This window comes from Myxine glutinosa, chromosome 7, assembly GCF_964187855.1.
Source record: "Myxine glutinosa chromosome 7, kmMyxGlut1.1, whole genome shotgun sequence".
Taxonomy (NCBI): domain Eukaryota; kingdom Metazoa; phylum Chordata; class Myxini; order Myxiniformes; family Myxinidae; genus Myxine; species Myxine glutinosa.
Genome location: NC_136267.1, coordinates 29,516,860 through 29,531,771, shown reverse-complemented (window position 1 = coordinate 29,531,771; position 14,912 = coordinate 29,516,860). Strand labels below are relative to the sequence as shown.

General features: G+C 47.6%; 1 protein-coding gene across 1 annotated transcript in view; it reads left to right on the top strand.

Annotated features, from left to right (window-relative positions):
- The first annotated feature begins 672 nt into the window (after positions 1-672).
- SLCO3A1 (solute carrier organic anion transporter family member 3A1) overlaps positions 673-14,912 on the top strand; it is a 152,218-nt gene continuing 137,978 nt past the window's right edge. The window contains exon 1 of the mRNA XM_068121977.2: positions 673-997. Coding sequence (XP_067978078.2) covers positions 890-997 — 108 coding nt within the window. The 5' untranslated portion in view covers positions 673-889. The remainder of the gene's footprint in view (positions 998-14,912) is intronic.

The following is a 14,912-nucleotide window of genomic DNA, read 5'->3' as shown; positions in this document are numbered from 1 at the left end:
GTTATAATGGCCGAAGGAGCACGACGACGACGACGACGACAGATTGGGAGAGTCGAAGCCGGACATCGGGACTCATTGGGAAAAGGACGAAGAGATCAGCGACCTCTAAATGCAGACCATGAGGCATGACCATAAACCACCACTCAAAAGGGATTTTGCGACATTACGCGGAGTTTACAAAGTTTACATTATTAATTAACGAATATTCTCAACAAACATGTTTATTTTTGCCGGAACAGCTTAATCAACAGAACTAAATAATCAATATGAAACATGCGTCACGTGGGTTGAGGACAGTGGAACACATCGGGCTAAATAAATAAATAAATAACATCGATCCTGATCCGAACCCCTTAATGACGTCATCGATGCAAGGCAAGCTGGTGAGGACAAAGAACATTGGAAGAGAAGCAAATAAGTAGAAGAAGAGGAAGAGACAAAGGTGCCAAAGACTTAAGGAAAGCGCTTTTCAGGCGCTGCATAAATTAGCATAATTAGTGGATGAACCGTTGAAAAAGGAAAGATTTATCCAGACAGGAGAAACTCCCACGAACCGAAGTGAATGATTCGTCCTGAACGAGAGATCCCCACAGAGCACGTGTTTCATTGGAGGTGGGAGGAGAAGGCTGAAGAAAGTAGGAGGAGTTTGAGGGCGGGGCTTTTAAAGGGGGAGGAGTCAGATGAGCTGCACTCCAAGGTCCAAATGCTCATCCCAGATTGAAATGAACGCTTCGCTCCATTTCCGTTCTCAGGATCTGTCATGCGAGGCTCCGTCCTTTAAAATCGCCTTATCTAATATACCTTTTCCCGCTCTTTTCATTCACTCCTACCTTTGCAGTACCTCTTCCCCCGCGTCTCTTCTCGGGTCCGGGTCTCAGGGTCCCCACGCATGGCGGACTCCGCATCCGGTCGTGCGAGGTGCGTGTGCGGTCCCCGCCTTTTCGTGGCGGCGCAAGGTGCGCTCCTGATGGCGCAGACAACCTCAAACGCGTACCTGGTGAGATCATTCATCTATTGGTGCAGTTCCTACCCTGCAACACCTAAACTATGTGGTGTATCTTGTATCACGCACCTGCGACACACCTTTTAGTTATAGTGTACTGTGTTCGTGTAAGCACATATGTGTTACGAATGTGTACACAGGTGTCTAATACATGTGAGTTTTCTACTTACTACATTCTTACCTACACCCATTCCGCACACCTCAGTGCAAATCACACTTTCCCGCCTTTTGTCCTCTCCGTCTCAGCACAGGAACGCTTTGTCCTCTCTTTCTACAACCCCTCACGTACCTGTCCGAATCACCTCAAACCGGCTCCGTCGATGTCCTGTCCGTGCCAGATGAGTATGATGTACCAGATCGAGTCTGTCTTTTTATCTCACCTGGGTTCAGGGGAGCTTATGGGATAACGCGTCGTCCGTCCGTAAACACTTGTGACTTCTTCTCCGAAACCGCTGATGGGATTGTGACCAAATTTGGCACAAATTATATTTGTTGTGTTGTGACTAAAGTTTGTTCGCGGCATTAAAAAATCGGGGGTCTAAGGGGTTTTACCGGTGGTCAAATTTGGCCCAGGTTTGACCCCCCAAATAGGTACTGTATTTGCTTTCTTCTCTGAAACTCCACACGCAATTTCGATGAAACTTCACCACAACCTTCACCACCCGTGCTGTACCAAAGTATATTAGAAGAAGAAGAAGAAGAACCAACTTTAGAGGCCATTTTCCCCGAAGGGCGGGGGTTGGCCTTTTTCGGTCACCGTGGTTCCCTTTTTTCTTCTTTTTTTTTGAAGCAATGTTTTATGGCCGGATCCCCTTCTTGCCGCGATGTACCAAAGCATATTCACGGCATTTTAAAAAATCTGCCCCATTGGGGGTCTACAGGGGGGTTGCCCCCCAAAATAGGTATTTGCTTTCGTCTCAGAAACTCCACACGCAATTTCGATGAAACTTCACCACAACCTTAATCACCCGTGAGGTACCAATGTTTGTTCAAGGCATGAGAAAAATTGGGGTCTTAGGAGGTGTATGTTGTTGGGGGAGGGGAGGGAGGTTGCCCCCCAAAATAGGTATTTGTTTGTTTGTTTGTAGTCTTATGATTATTATGTTATGATTTCTTACACCCATTATTATGTATGATTATTATAATATGATTATTATGATTATTATTATGTTATTATTATCATATGATTATGTTAGTATGATTCTACATGCTACCCTATGTTCGAGCAACCATTGAAATTGGTTTTAAATACCTTTAGTCGGTGCAGAATACTGTTTATCCTACCAGGTGAGCACAGGGGTATTGCCCCCTATGTTTTCTCTTCCTTTTACTGGAGCGAAGTTCAGAACCTATTGCCTTGAAGCCTTTTCATCTTTCTCTCTTTGACTTCAGTCATTTTAAGAGTCCGAGTTCGTCAGTACTTGCGCTTCCTTTGAGTTCTGTTCTTGTTTCAATTCTGACTCCTCCTGCCCCCGTGACCTTGAGCCCCGCTCCGGAGCCTTTGCCTCGTCATCGCCCAGGTGATCCCGTCAAAACACGCTTGGAGTCCACGTTGTCAATACCATCGTTCCCGGACGGGAGGAGAGACTCGGCGGCACAAAGAGTGGGACCAAGGTGGAGTAAGAAGCCCCTGACAAAGATGGACATTTGTTCCAGAGTTACCAGGCCACACTATCCACATCTTTATCTTTCTCTTTCTAATCTCTCCCTTCCATTGTCGGATTTGAGATTGGTCCCATTATTTGTAAAAGTAATAAGTGACCGACTCAGGCATCCAATGTCACAAATGACACATAGGGGGACAAGGTAAATGGATCTATAGCTCGTAAGTTGCCTCCTTGTAAATATGTGATTTTGCTTGAATACACCATTAGAATTAGTGTCCTCACTTCGCCTGTCTGTTCTGATAGCAAGGAAAGGCAACTGGGGTTTAATTGGCCAGACGAATTTGATTTATCGATTGCAGGAAGCAGTGCGTAACATTGGTTCTGCCGGCCAATTAATTAAGATCTGTTACGTAGCTGTCGGCACTATACTCTATCGGGGACAATCATCTCACCGGCAACGAAAACACAACACGGGGCGTGAGGAGCAGGGCCTGAGATGAGTGTTATGGCCGGTGTTCGTTGTCTTTAAAAAATCACCATCCTTTTGGAGTTATCCAGAGGCGACGACGGCTATATATATATATATAGTATATATATATATATATATATATGTATATATATAATATATATATATATATATATATATATATAACACATGTGTGAGAAATAGTAGAAACTCCACAGTACGAGCAGGGCGTCTCATTTGCATTGAATAAATAATCGGCAGATTAAATCAGACGCGGACGTAGCTTCAGGACTTCGATCTTTAATTTTGACAAGCTTTCGACCAACAAAGGTCTTCTTCTGAGTCTACAAAAACAGCAGGCATGTATATCAGACAAGTATGTGTTGTGATATGTGTGTAAGATGTGTGATACGTGTAGAAAATGCGTACAAAAGGAAGAGCCACGCCAAAGCTCACTCACCGGCCCCAAGTTCAACGGAAGTGAAGCGCACCTTACAGTTACCGTTTGCGTTACAGTTCCGGTGCACGTGCATATACAAATATAGAGATACATACATACATAAACACACAAGCATATATTCATATACCATTTATATTCATATAATATATTTATATATTTATATAAATGACATATAAAGGTAGAATGAATGAATGAATGAATGAATGAATGGGTTACGGTTAACAATTTGATTGGGTTGATGTGGGAACATGATTTAATCATCAAAATTTATGCCATGAGGGATTTTTGTCCGAAGTTTATGTATCCAAAAGGACTCACGTTTCAGAATCGTGGTGTGTGATCGATTTGTGATTGATTCAATGGCAGAGATTTGAATGTCATTTACAGAGTGATCCGGTTGATTAAAGTGTATCGTGTAAGGTAGAGATTTGCCCTGACTGGTGTGGAAGTTATTGATTTCTGACCGGGTGTTATTAAATCGTGTGAAGAGTGTATTCTCAGTTTTTCCAACATATTGTTTGTTGCACTTTTGGCAAGTGATTAGGTATATGACCCATGTAGATTTGCAGTTCATATAGGAGGTGATGGGGAATTTTTGTCCAGTGCGAGCACTACAGAATTTGTTTCCTTCTAGTAAATGCTTGTGAATAATGCATTTGTTTGCTGTGCATTTATAGAAGCCAGGGATCCTAGTTTCTTTTTCTTTGTTGTGGGGCTGTGGGTGCTTTGCTTTTACCAAGAGGTCCCTGAGTGTCCGACCACGTCGAAATGATGTTAGTGGAGGTTGAGGAAATGTGGTGCCGAGTGTTTCTGATTGATGGAGGAGAGGAAGGGCCTTATTCAGAATACTTGGCAATTGGGATGAGGTAGCAGAGTCGGTGGTTACCAGTGGGACACGGTTAGTTGCAGGTTTGGGTTTGTAAGTCAGAAGGTCTGCTCTCGGTATGCGTTTTGATCGGTTTATTGCTTCTTTCTTGGAACTATGACCCTCACTCTGTGAAAGAAGCAATAAACCGAGCAAAACGCATACCGAGAGCAGACCTTCTGACTTACAAACCCAAACCTGCAACTAACCTTGTCCCACTGGTAACCACCGACTCTCCTACCTCATCCCAATTGCCAAGTATTCTGAATAAGGCCCTTCCTCTCCTCCATCAATCAGAAACACTCAGCACCACATTTCCTCAACCTCCACTGACATCATTTCGACGTGGTCGGACACTCAGGGACCTCTTGGTAAAAGCAAAGCACCCACAGCCCCACAACAAACAAACTAGGATCCCTGGCTTCTATAAATGCACAGCAAACAAATGTATTATTCACAAGCATTTACTAGAAGGAAACAAATTTTGTAGTTCTAGCACTGGACAAAAATTCCCCATCACCTCGTATACAACAACAACAACATGCATTTTAAGGCCATTTTCCCTGCTAGAGCGGGGGTTAGCCCCCAACCTCCAATATGAACTGCAAATCTACATGGGTCATATACCTAATCACTTGCCAAAAGTGCAACAAACAATATATTGGAAAAACTGAGAATACACTCGACACACGATTTAATAACACCCGGTCAGAAATCAATAACTTCCACACCAGTCAGGGCAAATCTCTACCTTGCACGATACACTTTAATCAACCGGATCACTCTATAAATGACATTCAAATCTCTGCCATTGAATCAATCACAAATCGATCACACACCACGATTCTGAAACGTGAGTCCTTTTGGATACATCAACTTCGGACAAAAATCCCTCATGGCATAAATTTTGATGATTAAGGCATGTTCCTACATCAACCCAATCAAATTGTTAACCGTAACCCATTCATTCATTCATTCATTCATTCATTCACCCATACATTCACCCATTCATTCATTCTACCTTTATATGTCATTTATATAAATATATAAATATATTATATGAATATAAATGCGATATGAATATATGCTTGTGTGTTTATGTATGTATGTATCTCTATATTTGTATATGCACGTGCACCGGAACTGTAACGCAAACGGTAACTGTAAGGTGCGCTTCACTTCCGTTGAACTTGGGGCCGGTGAGTGAGCTTTGGCGTGGCTCTTCCTTTTGTATGCATTTTCTACACATATCACATATCTTACACACATATTACCCATACCTACTTGACTGATATACATGCCTGCTGTTTTTGTAGACTCAGAAGAAGACCTTTGTTTGTCGAAAGCTTGTCAAAAATTAAAGATCGAAGTCCTGAAGCTATGTCCGCGTCTGATTTAATCTCCCGATTATATATATATATATATATATATATATATATATATATATATATATATATATATATATATATATATATATATATATATATATATATATATATATTGTTGTGGATATGAGAATGGTTTTTTTTTTTTGTTGTTGTAGTGTAAATTGTTGTAAAGATCACCCTTTGTAAATGTCATGATCCTTGTAAATACCTCCGTAGTGTAAAGGTCAAAGGGCGTCTCGGTAGTTATTCCATGAAACACCACATTGCAGGACCCGATAAAACCCTTGTACAGTAGCTTATATCTTATTATGTGTCTTAGGGTAAGGCCGTGTCTCCCATTAATTTAAATACTCCATTGCACCAAGTGAAATAAGAGTAGATCCCCTTTCATTTCATTTCAATGGCCAACTGCATTTTGGGCGGTTTTCTTCAACCACCATTGGCCACGAGGCAAGGTTGGGGAAGAAAGGCGTGCCCGCCCGTCGTCATCAAGGGCGGAGCCATAGGGTCGCGCGACCAACCAGGGCCGAGGTGAGCACACCGATGGGCGTGACCTGAAGGCCGGCGGCTGAATCGCTGGAGGCGTTATAAAAGCGCGGGCGCAAGAGTGATGAGAGCGCGTAGAGAGGTCCATGACAAGAGCTGAGTTGGTCGTCAGGGGTGGTCAGTGGTTGCGTTGAGTGGTTGCGTTGAGTGGTTGCGTTGAGTTGTCGGTGGAGAAAGAGTGGTTGGACCAAGAAAGAGAGAGGAGAGAACCCGTCACGCCAGACCCCCCACCAGCGCGTCGGCTCCACCAAGCAGCTCCGACCCGTGATCCTGCGCACACGACAGGCTCGGTGGCATCAGCGGCCGTCGAGGTCCAGCCCGACGTCCTGTGCGGGATCAAAGCTCCAGCCAGCTCCGTGCCGTCCTCCCCCTCCAGCCACACACCTCCTTCCAGCCAATTCCTATCATCATTCCCCGTGTGAGTCGTCTTTGTTTGTTCTGTCCTGGGTAGATAATTAAGTCTGTATAAGCTAGTATTTTCCCTGTCTCTAAAAGCTTCTGTATATTATTTTCTTATCTTTCCTTCTCCTTGGTTATTTTGAGCCTGTAAATAGTAAATAAATTTAGTAGTATTTTCAACCCTTTTCTCGTCTTCTTAATCCTTTTCTTCACATCCGTCGTCTTTGTCTTTTCCTGATTGAATAGCGGTGGCGCGATACGGCCAACGTTTGGGTAAATCGGGTTAAGTCGGGGAACAACTGTTCGGCCGCGGTTATACCTCCGCTCGGTCAAAATAACATCTAATCCGCGGACCGCAACTATATATATATATATATATATATATGATTATATATATATATATATATATATGATTATATATATATATATATATATGATTATATATATATATATATATATATTGTTGCGAATATGGAATTTGGCCTCCATATCCGCTTGTAAATATTCCCCTATTTTCTCCAATACTCCCCAACTTTCCCCAATCCCCCATTCCCTAGTCCCATTGCATGTAAATAACAATCAGTAGAGCCGACCTTCCCCTTATTCCCCCATTAAATGTCGTGCCCAGGTCCACCGCACCACACGTAGCCAACTTTCGGACATCTTCCTAGTTATTCTTAATCTATGTCAGTTAAGGCCTCGTTTCCATTAATTATGACTCTTCGTTGCACCAGAATGTGATTATATGGCATCAGTAGTGAGTTTAGGACCTTTCCCATACCTCCTCCCATCTTCTTCCCCAAACAACAACAATAACAACAACTACAACAACAATTACAACAACAACAGAGGGGATGGCGGCGGAGCGGGGGAGGATGCGTCCTCACACCGGCTCGATTAGCTCCAGACCATGCGCTCCACGGGGTTACCCCGAAGGGGCTGGCTGTCAGCTCCTCGTCGGGGGCGGAGCCAGTAACCCCCCCCGCACGCACCCAATGAGAAGCAACGTGCCGATTCCACGAGGCGGAGCTAACGAGCCGAGGGCGTGTCACTCCCCGCCGGATATACGCGGCCACGCGCCGGATGTGACGTCAGATGCGCCCCCAGCTTGAGACGACAAGACGCCACCTCGAGCGCTGAGAGACCTCCTGCATCTTTTGGGCCGCGCCATCCTGTCCCTGAGCACAAGGTGCACCTTGTGCTGGCCATCGAATACCCGCTTTCCTAGCCATCAATCCCCGTGTGAGTCAGTTTTTGTCCTGTTTCTCTGTGGTCTGTCGGGAATAATATAAGGTTGTGTCTAAGTGCCTGTCTTCCTATGATGTACCTCTTGTAGTTGTAATCTAACCTTCCGCCTTAATATAACCTCCTCCGGAGGTCTTGAGAACTGAACCCCTGGTGTCGTATTGTGTCATTATAACCCAGCCGGGTGTCTTCTCTTTCCTATTGAGCCAGCGTAGCGCGGCTTCGTCGACGTTCGAGTACAATCGGGTAATTTGTGCGGACACGGCGGCCATTCCGCTCGGCCCACCTTAACATCAAAGTCGTGTCTGTAACAATTGGTGTCGGGAGTGAGATTCGAGGCCCGACCAAATTTAAAAAAAAAAAAAAAACGAATAGAGGAAAAAAAAAATTTGGTCAAAATTTGGAGCGGCCGAAATTTGTTTTGTTTTACGAAACTCGAATTTTGCAAGTCGCGCTATGGCGGATCAAGACGGCTGGGGTCCGGTAAAGGAGAGTGAGGTAGGGTCGGTCCAGGACCAAATTGAGGGACATGAGGAGAGCGAAGCAGTGAGGGCGGCAGGTTCGCAAAATAGCGCCGTCACGCACGAAGTAGCGGGCGCGCAAAATGGCGCGCTCGCTCACGTGGTTGAAGGGTCCCAAAATAGCGTCGCCGCGGAGGGCGAGCCTGCGGTGGCGGCTGGGGACGCTGGGCAAACCGGGTTTGACCTCAGATTATTCTTGACCCAACTGAATGCAAAAATGGATAGGATGGAGGGCCAAATGAGGGTTGATAGTGGGCGATTAGAGGGCCAAATGGGGGTAATGGGAAACCAAATGGGGGTAATGAGGGACGAAGCGAGGGGTACCGGTGAGAAGTTAGACAATAATTTTGAGGAGTTAGACAAGAAAATTGAGAAGTTAGACAATAATTTTGAGGAGTTAGACAAGAAAATTGGGAAGTTAGACAATAATTTTGAGGGGTTAGACAACGGGATAAAAGAAGTGAAAAATGGGTTAATGGGGGTAGAAAATAGAATGGCTGCCCAGGAGAATCAGATAGAGGGAGTGAAAAATGGGTTAGAGGGGTTAGAAAACAGTATGGAAGGCAAATTGAGGGACATGAGGGACCAAGCGGAAAGGGAAGTTAAACAAATGGAGCAGCAGATAGAGGGGGTCAGAATGGGGGTAGAAACCAAACTGGATGCTCACAGGGAGGAAATGGAGCAGATGAGGGTGGCATCTGGGCAGGAGATGCAAGTGATGGGAGAGGAGATCAGAAGAGGAGTGAGTGAGGAGGTCGGAGGAGTGCGCGAGGAGGTGAGGCACTGTAAGGAGCGCATGGAGAAAGAGGTGAGAAAGGGGACTGTAAAATTGCAAGGTGGTATAGAGGAGTTGACGCTGGGAGTAGAGCAGCTGACGGTGGGACAGACGGAGTTAGTGGAGCAGGTTCAAAGGAACACTGCGGTATTAGGAGGGTTGAAAGCGACACAGAAGGAACTAAAGGATGACTTGGTAGCGACGAAGAGGGAATGTCAGATGGTACGTGAGGGACTGACGGCGAGGTTGGACGAGGTGGTAGAGGTAATGGAGACGAAGGACCGGCAGGTGAGGACGCACCTGAAACGGTCAAGGTAGCCTTGGAGGACGAGCTTGAGGAGACGTACCGGGGAATAAAAGAGGTGAGGCACAAATTAGAAGAAGTGGAAGAAGGGGTGAGCGAAATTAAGAAGCGACGGAGAGGGGATAACAAAGAGATAAAAGAGGAGATAAAAGAATTGGTCCAAAGTCTGTGTTTGGATCGTGATGATGTGCTCATTAACCGGATGAGGGATTCACAGGTGATGGTGGAGAAGCGAAGAGGAAGAGGACCCGGTGTAAGTGGTGACCAATATGGTCGTGCGTATGATGCGCCAGGTGATTTAAGAGGCTTGGGGGTCGAGATAGACCCGGGTGTTCGTGAGAGGCCGTTGGTGAAGTGTGCGACAGGTCTGGTGTGCGAAAATGGAGGTGTGCAAGAAAGTCCGACTCTGGGGTGTGTGAGGAAAAAGTGCGTGCCAAGGAGTGAGTGTGCTGGCGGGAGTGAGTCGGTCGTAGCGCGTGTGCGAGGGAGCACATGGAAGCGTGGTGTGGTGAGTGTTACAGAGGGTGTGACCGGAGAGTGTGCGCGAGAAAGGTGTGTGACGGCCAGGTGCATGAGGAAAGAGTGCGCTGTCAGAAGTAAGGAAGAGTGTCCACCTGTGGTGAGTGTTACAGAGGGTGTAACGGGAGAGTGTGCGCGAGAAAGGTGTGTGACGGACAGGTGCATGAGGAAAGAGTGCGCTGTCAGAAGTAAGGAAGAGTGTCCACCTGTGGTGAGTGTTACAGAGGGTGTAACGGGAGAGTGTGCGCGAGAAAGGTGTGTGACGGACAGGTGCATGAGGAAAGAGTGTGCTGTCAAGAGTAAGGGTGAGTGCGTTGTCACGAGTGGAGGTGAAAGTAGTGAGAGTGACATGGAGCGTGAGTTAGTTGTGACAGGTGAGCGAGGATGTACACCTGGGATGGAAGGATGCACACCTGGAATGGTAGAGCGTGAGTGGGAATGCACGCTGGAGTTGGTGGTGAGGCACGTGGTTGGGTGTGCGAATGAGGGCACACCTGTGATTGTCACAGAGGAGGGGGCGCGAAGAGGTGTTTTGGTGAGGTGTGCGACCAACGAATGTGTGCCAAAGTGTTCGGTGGTCAGGTGTGTGACCAAGGCTGTGAGTGGAATGAGGGTACCTGGATGTGTAAGGAAAGGTACGAGGAGCATGGGGACGGCTGGATGTGTGAGCAAGGAACGGGCTGCGGGGTGTAAGCATGCAGGTGAAGCATCGACGTTACACGGGTTAGAGGTTAGGTCGACTTTTAGCCGAATCGGGCCCTCGGTGCGTGCCGGGCCTCGCTTTGAACGGCCGCGTCCGTGCTCCACTAGGCGGAGCGGGCGGCTGGATAGGAAGGGTCGTCATGGCGACCACGTTTTGTTGAGACGTGCCGGCAGGTCGAGATCGGGACATTGGATGGCTCCACGCCGAGGTGATGCGTGGGATCTCGGCCCGGGTAAGCCCCCGTCCCTGCACCGAGTGCCGGACGCATCCAGCCGCTGGCACAAAACAACCAGCATCCATTGCTTGGCTTTACGAAGCCGGGCTTTGGACAAGGATTGGCGCACCGAGAGGTATTAGTGAGTCGACTGGGTGATGAGGTTAGTGTTTTGGACCCAAAATTAGAGAAAAACAAAATTTGATGATTGGCAAGGGATTGGCAGTAGTGATTGGCAGATGATGGGCAGTGATTGGCCAAATTTTTGATTTGTTGAAATTTGATGTGCAAAATTGGTAGTGAGAGACCCCCGATGTGGTGGGATGGCAAATCCACCATCCCTCACAGGTGGGGCAAAGGAGCAATAGATTATGGGGTGTATGGCAGTGAAAACTAGCCCGGGGGGGTTAGGTTATATTGATAGGGCCCTAGAAGATGACAGTAGGTAACGTTAAGTTTAGTTAGTGACTGATACCTGTAGTGGGGACGCAGGTAGATTAGGGTGGATGATAATGACGTGGGAGCGCAATAGTTTAAAGGGACGACTGGGAAGCGCAAGTTTCAGAAGGGAGTAGTTAGCTGAGATGATGCCGTGTTTGTGAGAATTGAACAGGTGTGATTGCACAGGTGTGCAACTGGACAGGTGTGTGGAGCAGTGTATGAGTAGTGAGTGTTGTGGATCAGCGCGAATGCGCTTGGGGAGAGAAGGGTGCAGGTGGCACCAGGTGTGAGAGCACAGGTGTGCAAGTACAGGTGTGTGGAGAGAGTTGGAGTAAGTGGTACGGAGTGGTGTGCATGGTGCGAAGGTGTGGATGGGGGAAGAGTGGACCCCTTTCACGAGTACCCGGGGCGGGTAGTGTAAGTGTTAGGTAGAGGGTGCAGGTAAATTGTGGTTGGATATTGGCATTTGTGGTGCGGTTGCAGAATGGTGTTGTGAATGGGTGCATTAGTGTTGTGGAAATGGCTGGGCGTGTAGCCTGTTAGTGTGTGTAGTTGGTTGGGCACTCCACCACTGTGAGGATGTCGGCCAGGTGAGGCCGCAGGTGGGCTCTGGGAGCCGGTAGAGTTGTGGATGGGGCCCGAGGATCCGGAGGATGGACCCGGGTAGCCCAGTGCCAGAGAGGGCACCGAGTGGGGAGAGTGCCAGAGGGCCTTCCCCAGGTAGTTAGGTTAGGGCAAGGAGCAGGTAAGCTCGGAGGCAACTGCAGTGGTGGAGGTGTGCAGGTGGGTAGACCCACTGGGAGAGGTACACGCCGCAGCCCAGAAATTGTGCGAGGGCACCGGGAGATGAATCGGGGGAGTGAGACCCCAAATTGAAGAGCACCACAGTTTGGCCAATGGGAATTGGTTTTTAGAACCCATAGTGTAAGAGGGCCAATGGTTTGGCCGGAGAAAGACCCCGGGTAGTGTAAAGTTGTTAAAGTCATTTAGGAAATAGTTAGGATTGATGAACCTGTCGCACCATACGCAGCCACTTACCTGTGGTGATGATGATGACTCCACACCTGTGTTTTCTTTGTTTGTGTTGCAGAAATGAGAATTGTTGTTGGATTTGTGAGACGCATCACGACGTGGATGAGACATTGGGGTGATTCCATCTCTCCCTCCCTAGGAGGGACTGATGATGAATTGGTGATGGCAAATTTTGATGTTGAGTTGGAGATGGCAAATTTTGATGAGAGTTGAAAATGGCAAATTTGATTGGTTAGGAGGGAGAGAAGACGAATTTGGTATATGGGAGGAACGGGGAAGACAGTAGGGATGTTTGTTGATTTGTAAAGTAGATGTTTATGGGTAGTGTTGTGTTGTGTGGATACAGTAAGGGGTAAGGGAGGGGCCATGTAGGTTACCTGGTGGGGGGGGGGGGGCGTACGATAGGAACGTACCTGTCTCACCTGGTTCCCATGTGCCCCCAGTGTGCATCACCTTACATTGCGTGCACTTTTGCGCCCTTACCACCTTACTCACTTGGTTCTTCTTTTGTCTCCCACCTCCGAGGATCTGGCTTTGGGGTAGAGAGAGAGGAGAGAGAGGTGCTGGCTGCGCAGTTGTGGGCCTGCACTTTCGCTGTTTGCTGCCGGGATCGATACACCATATGGACCGCAATGTTTGTGGCCACCCACAATGGACCGCAGTTCGTTTGCGGCCAAGCACCACCCGGGGATGGACCTATGGGTCAACGTGGCACCTATGCCATAAAGGTGAACCACTGTTAATTAACACCACTGAAGGCCACACGAAGAGCAAGAGACACCTGCAGGGTTAGGGGTTGTCGCATTTATTTTTAATCATTGAACAATGGTGACTGCACCGATTGGTGGGGTGGTGCTTTTGATGCTGGGACGGGGTGCTCTGCACGTTATTAAAGGCCGTCGGCCACAGAGCACTCGTGGGTTGGTGTATCGATGTTGGCAAGCGCGCTCTCTCTATGCATAACATCTGCATGTGTTCCTCCAAAGACAGGTCCTGGATCGTAGTGTAGATATCAGCGTAATCTTGTAAATAATGCTCCCTACCGGCTGTATGTGTAGTTTGCGAATTCTTTCCGGATTCGGTTATCCTGTGGGTGTGTTTCTGTGAGGAGAAGGGTGCAACGTCGCAGGGGGACATATTTACTCATTTGTGAATATCTGTAAAACTGTCGCACTCAGGGCAGAGTTAATAGTAGAGGGAACTACATTGCGTGCCACACTAAAGTAGGTAAAAATTTATCGGGTCGGGACGCCCCGAGGGTAGAGAAGGGTGCAATGTTGCGAATATGGAATTTGGCCTCCATATCCGCTTGTAAATATTCCCCTATTTTCTCCAATACTCCCCAACTTTCCCCAATCCCCCATTCCCTAGTCCCATTGCATGTAAATAACAATCAGTAGAGCCGACCTTCCCCTTATTCCCCCATTAAATGTCGTGCCCAGGTCCACCGCACCACACGTAGCCAACTTTCGGACATCTTCCTAGTTATTCTTAATCTATGTCAGTTAAGGCCTCGTTTCCATTAATTATGACTCTTCGTTGCACCAGAATGTGATTATATGGCATCAGTAGTGAGTTTAGGACCTTTCCCATACCTCCTCCCATCTTCTTCCCCAAACAACAACAATAACAACAACTACAACAACAATTACAACAACAACAGAGGGGATGGCGGCGGAGCGGGGGAGGATGCGTCCTCACACCGGCTCGATTAGCTCCAGACCATGCGCTCCACGGGGTTACCCCGAAGGGGCTGGCTGTCAGCTCCTCGTCGGGGGCGGAGCCAGTAACCCCCCCCGCACGCACCCAATGAGAAGCAACGTGCCGATTCAACGAGGCGGAGCTAACGAGCCGAGGGCGTGTCACTCCCCGCCGGATATACGCGGCCACGCGCCGGATGTGACGTCAGATGCGCCCCCAGCTTGAGACGACAAGACGCCACCTCGAGCGCTGAGAGACCTCCTGCATCTTTTGGGCCGCGCCATCCTGTCCCTGAGCACAAGGTGCACCTTGTGCTGGCCATCGAATACCCGCTTTCCTAGCCATCAATCCCCGTGTGAGTCAGTTTTTGTCCTGTTTCTCTGTGGTCTGTCGGGAATAATATAAGGTTGTGTCTAAGTGCCTGTCTTCCTATGATGTACCTCTTGTAGTTGTAATCTAACCTTCCGCCTTAATATAACCTCCTCCGGAGGTCTTGAGAACTGAACCCCTGGTGTCGTATTGTGTCATTATAACCCAGCCGGGTGTCTTCTCTTTCCTATTGAGCCAGCGTAGCGCGGCTTCGTCGACGTTCGAGTACAATCGGGTAATTTGTGCGGACACGGCGGCCATTCCGCTCGGCCCACCTTAACATCAAAGTCGTGTCTGTAACAATATATATGATTATATATATATATATATATATATATATGATTATATATATAT